Genomic DNA, 12,730 nt, shown 5'->3' with positions numbered 1-12,730 from the left:
ACCATTAGCTTTAGGTTTCCAAAACTGTCTTGACCAGTTAGAATTGAAACTTTCAAAAGCATTACCAAAAGAATTACTTCGATTACGCTGAAAATTTGTTTGTCTATTCTGATATTGATTATAGCGTTTGGCTGCATTCCAATCCTGATCAGAAGGTCTAGTCCTATGATAGTTGTTCTTCATTGTCTTAGTCCTTGCAGACATCATGGACTCCGAACAGTGATATCGGTTATACGTGACCTTCTGATTTCGCCCTGATGTTTTCTTGTTCGATGTCCTTGGGAGTTTACCACAATTTCTGGCAATGTGACCAGCAATGCCACAGTTAAAACATGTTTGACGTTTCATATTTTGAATATTCTTGACATTTTGACTCTGTTTGCTTGATTTCGTGTGATTTGATGTTTTAATTTTCTGAACATGTTTGACTTGTGATTGCTCTGAGGATTTAGATGATTTGACTTGTGGTTTTTCTTTAGATAAATTTTCTTTTAAAGATTTCTCTCTTATATCAGCATCCTTTTCATTTTCACTTAATCTTGATTCAGAATTTGAACATGTACGAGTTTCATCCAAATGCGTTTTATCAAGGCATTTATCATATGAAACTGATTCAGGTTCACTTCCCGAACAAGAAGAAGTCTCAACAATATGCTCTTCCTCAATGCATTTGTCATGTGAAACTGAATCAGGTTCCTTTTCTGAACATGAAGAAGTTTCATCAATGTGCATTTCCTCAGAGCATTGATCATGCAACACAGTTTCAGGTTCATTGTTTAATTCAGTTTCCAATGGGGTCCCACTAGATTCAACATTAGGGACACCCACTGAGACAGATTCAGAAGAAGAATCAGGATACTCTTGATTTTCTTGAGAAGTCGTTTCAGTGGTTTCACTGAATGCATCCTGAGGGACCTCACCTGTAAGATTTTCACAAGCTGAAACATTAGAGATGTTAGGATCACAAACATTAGCTGAAAAACAATCATCACCACACTTATTGTTCAAATCATCAACACAAACATTATCAGTTTTGCCCAAAACAACAGGCTCACAAGACGAAACATAAGCTGAAAACGACGCAAACAAAGAACTAGTAAAAGCAATGTCAGACTCAGTTGGTTCAGAATAATGTTCAAAATATGGTTCAGAAACATTTGAAATAATAACCGGTTCACTCCCATGAACATCATCACACTTTACTTCAGAGCTATCATCTGCACACGAAGATGAAACATTAGGATCAATTGTGCCTTTGTGAACAAAATTCAATAGAGTAGACTTTTGTGGCTCAACATGTCTGTCATGAACAGACGATTTGTGGTTTTTCGAACCATACGTCATTTTACTCTCATTTATCATCTCCTCCTCGGTCATTGGTAGATAAGTATAATTATCATTGTACGGAGGAGGAGTCTGAGTGTAACCCAAGCCACGCCCTTTCTTTTCTTTAAAAGCGATTTGTTGATCACAAAGATTTTTAACCAATTTACTGGAAGAATCAAACTTCTTGATATTAAGTTCATTAATTTGATATCTGTTTCTAATATCTTCCAGTTCCTTTGTTAAAATGCACACCTTTTCTTGAGCTTCTAGGAAATGGGCTGTTTTTACACTCACATCATCCTTTAGTTTGATGATGTCCTTTCGCTGAGCCTCAATTTTTTCTTTATACAGTTTCTCATTTTTAGACAAAGTAAAGTTCTTATTTTTTATGTCATTATAATCTTGAATGAGCTCAGCGTTGTGTATTCTATAAGCCTCAACCCTTTCCCTACACTCAGGAGTACAGAAAACGGAAATTACCTCTTCTTTGGTGAGACCTTTAACAGGAGCTGAAAGAATTTGAGTCATGAACGCAAAGTCATCAGCTGCAGTCTCTTCCTCTGGCTTTGGGCTATGTTCGCTTGAAGTCATGAATGCAATGTTGGATGTAGCAGTTTGATTCTCTGGAGCTGATATGTTCAGACGCTCAATTTCTGAAGTCCAATCAAAATTGAGGTTGGGCTGAACCACCAGTGCTTGTGCTAATCCTTGCGGCTGTGGACTTCTAGAAGCAGCAGCATCTGCTATACTTGTAGTGGTCACAAGAGCTCTTTCTCGATTAGGAGTTGCAGGTTGGGCAGGAGTTGCAGGAGTTTGATCTCTGTTTATAAGTGGCTTCGGGCAGTTTCGAGCATAGTGTCCTTCCTCATGACAGTTGAAGCAACGAAGATTAAAGGGCACTTTAGCAGCTCCATTCCATGCATTTCCCCACCTGTTTTTACCTGTTCTTTTCACAAACTTTTGGGCTCTGAAAGCTGCCATTGCCATCTGCCAGGTGATGTCCATTTCTTCAACATCATCTGGATGAATCTGTGTCAGATCATCAGGACTCCACTTTGGTGGATCAAGTTTTCCTGCAATAAAAGCATTCAAACAGTTGATCACTGAAGCTGCGATATCCAAGTTTTCCTTTGATTTTTTAGCAAAGAAAGCTATCATTTCGTTGTTTGCAGCGGAAGCAGAAGCAGCAGTAGAGATATTTCCAGAATTTGGAATGGAAGCAGAGGCAGCAGGAGAAACGACTTGATTAGAGGATCCAGATGAGTGCACCTTTGCTGAAGTTGGAGTAGCGGATGAAGTATTGCGAAACATCTGAAAACCTCCTTGAGACAATAAGGCTGTGTTGCTGTTGTTAGAGGAAGCGGGAGCAATGGAGAAACCAGCAGCTAGCATACTGTTCTTGTAATTTGTTTCTCTTTGCTTATCATCCAGTTCGCATGCCTTAATTTGAGAGATCATCTCTGACAGAGTGCATCTAGCGAGATCTTTAGTCTTCTTGATCATAGCAACATGATGATCCCAACTCTTTGGTAGTGCATTAAGAAGTTGTCGGTTTGTGGATGCATTTGTTGTATGAATTTCTTCCATTTGCATTTTGGTGATCAGCTTCACAAATCTCTGAATCTGGTTGTCTATCGTTTCACCATAAATATGGTTGAAATTGTTGAAGTTTTGTTGCAGCAGATTTCTTCGGCTCTCTTTCATATCTTCGTTTCCTTCATATACTTCGATCAGAGAATCCCACAATTCTTTGACAGATTTGCAGGTGCGAAATCCAATAGCAATATCAGGACCCAAACCCATGGTTAAGTAAGAAAGAGCTCGATCATCTTCTTCAACAATAAGCAAATCATCTTCAGTGTACTGATCTCTAGGTTTCTTTACCTTAAGACCTGGTTCAGTGGAGCTTTCCATCATAATCTCCCTAGGACCTCTCAAAATGCTTCGCCACAGTTTATAATCCTTAACCTTCAAGTGCTGTTCAAAGCGCCACTTCCACTCGGGAAAATCATTAGCATCGGTTAACCTAGGAATGCGTGTTGTGGTTCCAAGCTTTGAATCCAATTCTTGTTGTTGATTAAGGGCAGTCAATTCACTGTTGTTTGTCGACATGTTTAATTAATCAGTTAATTAATTAATTAAATATATTTTTAAGTCCAAAAGTCAACAGTTCAAAAGTCCGTAAATCAGTGTCGTTGCGAGTCGAGATCAGTGTCGTTGCGAGTCGAAACAGCTTTGGTTGCGAGTGGAGACTGACTGATGGTTGCGAGTCGTAACTAAAACAGGATGAGCCGAAACTGTGGTTGCGAGTCGAAACAGCTTTGGTTGCGAGTGGAGACTGACTGATGGTTGCGAGTCGTAACTGAAACAGGATGAACCGAAACCGTGATGGATGCGAGTCGAAACCAAACGTGATGAACCGCAACGGTGATGGTTGCGAGTCGAAACCTGCAAAAGAATAAAAGATAAGATCTGTTGACTCGCAATCCCTATTTTTCAGCACTTCCAAAATTCAAAGATATTGTAATCCTTGAATTTGTTGACCACCAACTTCCCGTAAAATCAGCAAACACCTTTTCAAAGATCAACAAACCAAAATCAGTAAATTTTTAATGAATCGATCAGGAACAGACTAAATATTTCAATGGTTTTCACTGCAAAAACAAGCAACAAACTGGATCAGTAGCACAAACAATTCTTGAATCCGAATGATATCAAAACCGAGCCCTTGAATGGCTTCAATGGCTCTGATACCAATTGTAAAACCCTTGCAGGATCAATCAATGATATCAATAATGTCTTGTGAAGGTGCGGAATTCAATCACAAGATGATTCAAGAATAAACAATGACAAAAACAATTATCTAGAATAATAGAAATCACAAACCAAAAGTATCTTGCATTCAACGATCAACGATGACTGATACAAGACCTTGCAGTGGAACTCGCAACCTCCTATGTGATCAACAACCTCAACCCTAAGGTTGAGGTTTGCTTAAATACTAATCAAGTAGGCCGAAACCTAAGCCCACTATCCAACCCGGTTGCGACATGACCCACATACATATAATCGGCCCACATACATACATAAAAGAAATAAACAAAACAACCCTTAAACTATGCTAACCTACATGAATAAACCTTCGGGTTCCAACAAAATATATTATCTTATTGCTTCCGCTGTGCATTGATATATTGTGTGGTTTGACTATAATGTTGCCAACTACGTCACGGTAATCCCCCACCGGGCCCACCGGTGAGACACGTGGAAACCGGGGTGTGACAGTATATGTATATGCAGAAAGATATGTTTGTGCAATACCTTCGGGAGGTTGGGAATCCGCGAGCCGATGACATAGACTACTGCAACATCCAGCGTATGCCGGTTAGTTGGGCGACCACAGCAAACACAACTGATTGTGGGGTCTTCTTGATGCGACACATGGAGTGCTACATGGAGAAAAACAAAAGTTTTAATTGTGGGTTCAGCATGAGGGTGGTGCGAGGAAGATGGTGGAGTTGCGGAAGTTGAGAAAGAGGTATGCTGCTCACATCTTATGTTCGGAGGTGAATGTGCTGCTGCCTAAAATCAAGCAGGATTGCCGAGTAGAGTAACGTGTGTTTGGGGGTGAATGGTATTTACTGTTGTGTAGGTGTGGCGTTAACTGTGCCAGCTTTGTTTTGGTTGTGTCATGTACTTTGTTATGGGGATGTTGCTTTAAACTTATTGTGGGATAGGTGTTTTTTGGGTGTGGCATGTACCAGGTCTTTTGGGGATGGACTATCTATGTGAAATCTGATGTTTATTAAGTTGGTAATTTTATACTCTGAAGAATATTGAGGTATTCTTGGATGTGTTAGAATGTTATTGATGTAGTTGATAATGTTTTAAATGAGGCTGTTTTAAATTATATGTTGGTAGGTGTAACATTTAAGAAAATGAAAAAATGCTGCTTCATGTTTTCAATCGGGCCACTGTTCTAAAAATGTAGTAGGATTATTGGAAGTTGGGGAAAGTAGGTGGCAGAAAGTCTACTAACATAGGGGTTGGTGGCTAGAAAACAACTTTATTGGAAAAGGAACCATTGCTTTTTTGCCCCTTTATGGTCACATCAAAGTCAAGTCACAGCAAGTATATTAATTGTATCCATGATATACCTCTATAAGTAGTGTAATGAAGAACCAACTAGTATTCTGTAATACTTCACTACTTCAGTAAACCAAAAACTTTGAGTGAACCCAAAGTGGGCTAATGTGATGGAACCTTATAAAAAAAAGGTCATGGCTACACCACCAGGCATGGAGAAGCTGAAGCAAAAGGGGAAGGAAGCATGTGAGGGTCGGTACGGGGTGTGCTATGAAAGAAAAGTGTTTCACAAGAAGCACGAAGACGTGAAAACTGGAGGCCCGGGTGGTGATGATGCTTCAGAAAGCGGAACAAACAATGTAGCTGATATAGCTGGTGTTTCACAAGAAGCTACGCGCCGTACGGAGCACGTTTTACCAGAAGCTGAAATTTTAAAGGGGCTACCAAAGGAGTTGGTTAGGTTGCTGACGGATCCAGACCATGAATTATGTGGTTGCCCGTTGTGTCCATACTCACCCGAAACAATCAGGTCCTGGTGTTACCATGACCCATGGGAGAGTGAGCATAGCACATCTCCTCTGTACTTTCATGATGAGGATGTTGCCACACCATGATGAATAGCTTCATAGAGATGGAGGATAAGAAGGGGTAGTTAGGATGTGGTAAGTGGTTATAGTTGTGTTAACCTGTTGACCCTATGTTTGTAGACGACATACTAACGTCGTTTTCTTGTTCTTTTATTATGGTTTTTTTTTTTTGGGATGGGTTGATGTGATGGCTCGTTAGTCGATCCATTATTTTAGTTGCGGTTGTAACCTATTAGTAGAATGTGTGGTTAAGTTGGCTAGTTGTGGAGTTTAATTCTATAACATGATGTGTCTTTATATATAAGCTATTGGTGTGGGGTTAACACCTTTTGAGTTGATCCTTTACAGTTAAAAAAAAACCCCAGGTACGGGGGGCTAACATGTGTTAAGCATCTGTTTTTTATGCTGTTGTAAAATATAAACCAAAAACCAGAATTATCCAAGCATATAATAATAAGATAAGTCCGTTAATAGCAAACAGAGGTCCACAAAAGTTGGGCTACAAACACAAAAGTGCCGAAAGGCCATAAAGTTTTTACAAGACAAGAAATGATAAATGGTAACAGGTTATTTCCACCTTCTTACACACGTAACAGAAAAGAGCAGGAGGATGTTAAAAGACTGTTACATGTGTGTAAGAAGGCCAAAATGAAGAGAGTCTCCCATTACATAGTACTAGTAAAACGAGAATAAAGATTTTAATCAGAGGTGGAGGCACCATGGGCGGTCTGCCTTTGTTGTTCAGCAGCTGCCTTTGCTGCTTTCATTGCGGCCACCTTAACGCAGTTGCGTGAGTCGTGGTCGTCGACATACAGACCACAACGCTTGCATAAACGAAGCTGCTTTGGACGTTTTGGTGGTTTTGCCTTTGCCTTCTCACCGGGTCCGGAAATGCGAGTATGTGTACCACATCCCTTATTGCGTACAACATCTGGATTAGCAACTTCGACTGGAATGTTGATTGGTTGCCCAACTATTTCTTCCATTTCACACTCGTTTGTTTCATTTTGAATTGTACCCAATGGTTGCTTGGAAAGCACATTGATCTTGAAATCCCGGAGTTGGGCAACCAATTTTGACAACGAATCTTCGTCGGTTCTGGCCATATCAACGCATTCAGTAACGAGGTCGAGGATTTCATTCCGCATAATGGACGATGCGTGTGGGTTGACTCCGTATCGGCTGGAAAGTGAAAAAACATCTTTTGGGAGTGCATCTCGGCGCCACCTATCGTTTATGTATTGCGGTGGTATCTTTGCAACATTTTTCAATCGATAGACGCAAAAGACATGGCGACACAGATATCCAATACGTGTGAAATTCCTGCATGAGCAACTGGCGGAGTGGTCTACAGTGTTATATGTAACCTGTTAGGAACAGAAGGAGCCAAAAAAGGCCTTTAGATCTAACGTATGTTAGTGGATGGGTAATAATGAACTTGCCTAACATGTGTTACCTGATAGACGTTTGTGATGTTGTTCCTTTTGTCCAAATGAGTGACGTCTATCAAAAGAGTGGTATTGCTGGACTCGGTTTGGTTTGTGATGTAGCATAAAAACTTCCCTTTATTTATCTCCTTTTGAACTTGCACGAAAAAAGTGTTTGTGTAAATGGCGAACGCGTGCTGTTCTATCGCTAAATCAGTATTGCCCTTGAACACCGTGGATGAGGTTTTGTACTCCGATACACGTTGCCGATAGCGTTGGTTGTCTACCCTATTTTCAAAGCACATCATAAATTGTACAAGGGTGTTTGCGCTTGTTGAGTTGACCTTGAAGGCAGCGTTAGAGCTTTCGCAGCGTGATGTGGTCTTCATCAAGCAACACATTGGCAGTTCCCTGAAGTAGGCTGGTACCCAAAGATGTTTGATGTTGTACATGTCGTTCAACCAAGTGTGGTCTTGTAGGCCAAATGTTTCTAGGAGGTCATTCCAGCGGGACTCAAAAGTTTCTGGTTTGATATAAACATTCCAAACCAACCGGTGAATGCAGGACCGAACATCAGTGTTATCAAGAACGTCCGCAGAGATCTGGTAAATTTAAGAGTTACTAACACATGTTAGATTAAAAAGTTTAAAAAGACATATAAGTCTGTGATGATGAATAACACATGTTAAAGGCTAACAATTTAACCTAACCTTGGAGGGTAGTTTTTTCATTATATGCCACATGCATAGACGGTGGCGTGATTCGGTAAAGACCATAGGAACAGCTTGAAGCATGGATGGGTCTTGATCACTCAGCACGAGAGTTGGTTGAGTACCGTGTGCCTTCAAGAAAGCCTTAAGCAACCACACATAAGATTCAATGGACTCGGTTGATATCAAACCCGCACCAAATGTAACACATTGGAAATGATGATCCACACCCGTGAATGGCACAAAAACCATCTTGTACCTATTAATAAAAATGGATTTGAGGTTAACAAAATGTAACACTTTTTTGGTTAGGTTTGTATACTTGGATATCAGGCCTAACACATGTTAAGGGGGAACTAACCTGTTAGTGCTGTAAGTCGCGTCAAAGGCGAGGACATCGCCAAAAGCTTTGTAGTTTAGCTTTGAAATCTCATCAGCCCAGAATACAGAAGACAACTTTCCATTTGATACAGTATAATCAAAATAGAAGTTGGGTAGGTTGTCAAAGCGCTCACGCAAGCGTTCTAGGAAAACTTGTGCGTCGCGTTCACCAATAAAAATTTGCAACTGGTAGCTAAAATTTTTAAAATCCACCGGAGTCCCATTGACATTATGATGCCCCCCTTTTAAAGCTACAAGACATCTATAAGCTCTCATGGGTCCGATACGGTTTAGACTCATATTGTGAATGAATTGTTTGGTGGAGAATGACAGCTTCCGTGATATCTTGCTAAGATCACGGTTGTAATTCTCAACAAGTTCATGATTATGAATATCATTGAAACTCATAACTGTGTATGTATCATTAGAGATTGAGACTAGAATGCTTGCCTTACAGTCACACCATGTGAAGTTGGTTCTCCTAGGCTTTACAGAAGATTCATCTAGTGTGTCAAAAGTCCTCTTGGGTTGTGGTTTCCCGTATTTTGAGCATCGAAGATACTTGTGTGTGGGAATTCCATTCCAGACTTTAGTTTGCCCTTTTTTAACAGAAAAACCAGCTTCAAAAGCATAAAGTTCATACATGGAAAGAACAGCCTCAAATGTTGGATAAGATTTCCCACACACTGGTATGAACTTATCAGCGACGGTAGGAATCCAGTAACGGGTTCCCTGAGGGGTATCAAAAACGAAGTATGGATGCGCTGGCCCTGCATCAGAAAACGAAAAGGTTAGGAATCTGGTATATGGCAGGACAAAAGGTTAGAACTCTGGTATATGAGTATAAAGTTTGCTCCCATGGAAAATAAACAACCGTCTAAAGGGCCGTGAGATGATTCAGCAAACACAGAAGGGCCCTGAGGTGATCCAGAACCAGCACCCGGCATGTTAGCGTAGCCAGAATCTTGGGATGCTACATGTGAACATTATGCAATATGTTAGAACTATGGCATATCTGGGGAAGAAAAATCAAAACCAGTGTATAGAAAAACAAACCTTGATCATCATCCATAACCTCGTCAGAATGGAAAGCGCTGTTGATGAACTTGTTGGAGATCAGAACATCCGGTGATCTAACAGGGACTTCAGATGATAGAGAACCATCAACAGGCATGTAAGTATATACAGAAGCTTCGAATGGAACAGGTGAACATTGCCATGCAGTATATTTGGATTATTCGATTAAAAAATTGTAAAATACAAAAAAAAAATATATATTCGAGAGAGTTAAGTTAGATAAAGAGACAAACCTTGAGCATTTAATTCCTCATCAGTATGGAAGTCACTGCTAAGGAACCTGTTGGGGAAACTTCGGACCGGCGACATTAACTCGGAGGTTGGTGGATTTGTCTCCATAGTCATTAATGGAGAAAGGATAATTTGGAGAAGAAGATGATAATGGTTTTATGGTTTTTCTGTTAAAGCATATATAAAATGAAATATTGTAAAAGAAATATGGGGGTGGGTGATTTGTACAATTGAGATGATGGGCATTAAATGATCATGTCAATTCAAATTGGGAAAATATCTTGGGTTGGGTAAATTACTGATATAACCTTGCAAGCAAAAGGGAAGAGGACTATGGGCAACGTGGATATGGGCAACGTGGATAAATGTAGGCCACATGTAGAGTTTGCTAAGTTTTCTAAAAAAATGGGGTTTCTTGTAGAGCATTATCATATATATATATATATATATATATATATATAGGACAAAGATCCGTTAGGAACCACCCCTTATTGCGAGAACCGCGAGAACCAGTGTGAACACAAACAGTAATTCCTAAAAAAATCTAAAAAACACCCAAAAATTTTTTTTTTAATTTTTTTACTATTTTTTTTTGAAAAAATCGCTATATTTTGTTAATAAAAAAAATAAAAAAAAAATTTCAAAAAAAAAAAAAAAATTCGAGCACCAGTTATCCATGCACATGCGCATATGTGTCGTTTCTTTGTCAAATTCCGTAATTCATTACAAATAATAGTCAATTGCACTTTCATTTACACTATTACGTGTAATACACTATCTTTTACATTACCAATGTTAGAAATGCACATGTGCATCTATATGTATCAACAGGAAATAAGGTGTTTTGGTACACTACTTTCTCTTTCATCTATCATTCCATCCATAATACACAAGCATGCACATGTGCATTTCTGTCATTTCTTTGACAAATTCCGTAATTCATTACATATATTAGACAATTGCACTTTCATTTACACTACCATATGTAATACACTACTTTTTACATTACCAATATTAGAAATGCACATGTGCATTATATGTATCAACATGAAATAAGTTGTTTTGGTACACCACTTTGAATACACTTTCCCTTTCATCTATCATACCATCCATAATACACTACCATTACCTCCTACCATCCATAATACAATACAATTACCTCCTACCATCCATAATACAATACCATTAACAATATTTTCACTTTATTACATGTATGTAAACACCATTTATACCATCCAATCAACATATTACATAAAAAATTGACAACTATAACCAAACCATCAACCACTAGATATAACTAACCAAAAAACATGTATATGGGTCTACTTCTCCATTCAAAATCACAAACTTTTTGTACCAAAACACGTTATATCATGGTTATACCTAATTATGCACATGTGCATTTTGAATATTGGTAATGTAAAAAGTAGTGTATTACTAATGGTATTGTAAATTAAAGTGCAATTGTCTATTCCTGATAATGTATTACCGAATTTGTTGAAGTAATGATATATATGCACATGTGCATGGATAACTGTTACTCGAAAAAAAAAAGTTTTTTTTTTTTTTTTTTTTTTTTATGGAACGAAATATAGCGATTTTTTGTTAAAAAATATTAAAAAAAATAAAAAAAAAATTTTGAGTGCTTTTTTGATTTTATTTTGTGTTCACATTGGTTCTCGCGGTTCTCGCAATAAGGGTGGTTCTCGCATGAACCTTACCCTATATATATATATATATATATATAGGGAGGGGCTCATGCGAGAACGACCCTTATTGTGAGAACCTTGAGAACCAATGTGAACACAACCTGAAATAGCTAAAAAAACACCTAAAAAAACCTAACCCCCACCCCCCCCCCCAAAAAAAAAAACCTAACCCCTCCCCCCCCCCCCCCAAAAAGCTAAATGCTAAAAACTAAAACCCCAAAAAACCTAAAAAAAAACTAACCCCCCCCCAAAAAAAAAAACCTAAACCCCCCTCCCCCACCCCCCAAAAACCTAAACCCCCCCCCCTAAGCTAAAATGCTAAAAACTAAACCCCCAAAAAACCTAAAAAAATAAAAAAAAATCAAAAATTTTTTTTTAATATATTTTATGCTCAAATCGCTACTTTAAAAAAAAAAAATTTGCTTCGAAAAGTAGCGATTTTTATATAAAAAATATTAAAATAAAAATTTTTTGTGTGATTTTTAGCTATTTTTAGGCATTTTTGGTGTGTTCACATTGGTTCTCGCGGTTCTCACAATAAGAGGTGGTTCTCGCATGATCTTCTCCCTATATATATACAGGGTGGAGATACAATAGGAAGTTTATTTGGCTAGGAAGGCTAGGAAGTGATCTTGACCATCCATTAAGTTAATCAAGGGCTAAGATTAAATCAGGGAAATTGAAGGAAGAAAAGAGGTGCGTGAGTTTGTTCAAGGGCATTCTAGTCAATCCAAGCCAATAGTTTCTCTCTCCTCCAATTCCCCCCATTTTTTAAACGTTAATAACTCTTTCATACGACATTATTTTTTTATAAAAATTGCACCAAAAAAACGAGCGTTTTTTATCTTTAAAACGAGTATACTATTGCTATATTTAAAAAAAAAAAATTAAAACCCAGTTGCGTAAAACGCAATAGAAAAACCACCAGTTACGTAAAACGCAATGAAAAAAAAACCTAAAAAATGACATTTTTCTAAAACGCAATGCACCAAAAACACAAAGAAATGACTTATTTGTAAAACGCAATGGCCAGAAAACACACAGAAATGTCTTATTTGTAAAACGCAATGGCCAGAAAACACATAAAAATGTGTTTTACCTAAAACGCAATGCACCAAAAACACAAAGAAATGTCTTATATGTAAACCGCAATGGCCAGAAAACACTTAAAAATGACTCATTCTAAAACGCAATGG

General features: G+C 38.4%; 1 protein-coding gene across 1 annotated transcript; it reads right to left on the bottom strand.

The window, feature by feature from the left end:
• Positions 1 to 8,481: 8,481 nt before the first annotated feature.
• Positions 8,482 to 9,162, bottom strand: LOC110928386 (protein FAR1-RELATED SEQUENCE 5-like). Its single transcript, XM_022171407.2, has one exon. It carries the CDS (start codon positions 9,160 to 9,162, stop codon positions 8,482 to 8,484), a length of 681 nt encoding a protein of 226 aa, XP_022027099.2.
• Positions 9,163 to 12,730: the final 3,568 nt, after the last annotated feature.

Source organism: Helianthus annuus, chromosome 1, assembly GCF_002127325.2.
Source record: "Helianthus annuus cultivar XRQ/B chromosome 1, HanXRQr2.0-SUNRISE, whole genome shotgun sequence".
NCBI classification, from domain to species: domain Eukaryota; kingdom Viridiplantae; phylum Streptophyta; class Magnoliopsida; order Asterales; family Asteraceae; genus Helianthus; species Helianthus annuus.
This window is presented reverse-complemented; position numbering and strand designations above follow the sequence as displayed.

Excerpts from the sequence above, each read along its gene's own strand:
- LOC110928386 (XM_022171407.2), bottom strand. The coding sequence starts at position 9,162 with ATGTATGAACTTTATGCTTTTGAAGCTGGTTTTTCTGTTAAAAAAGGG.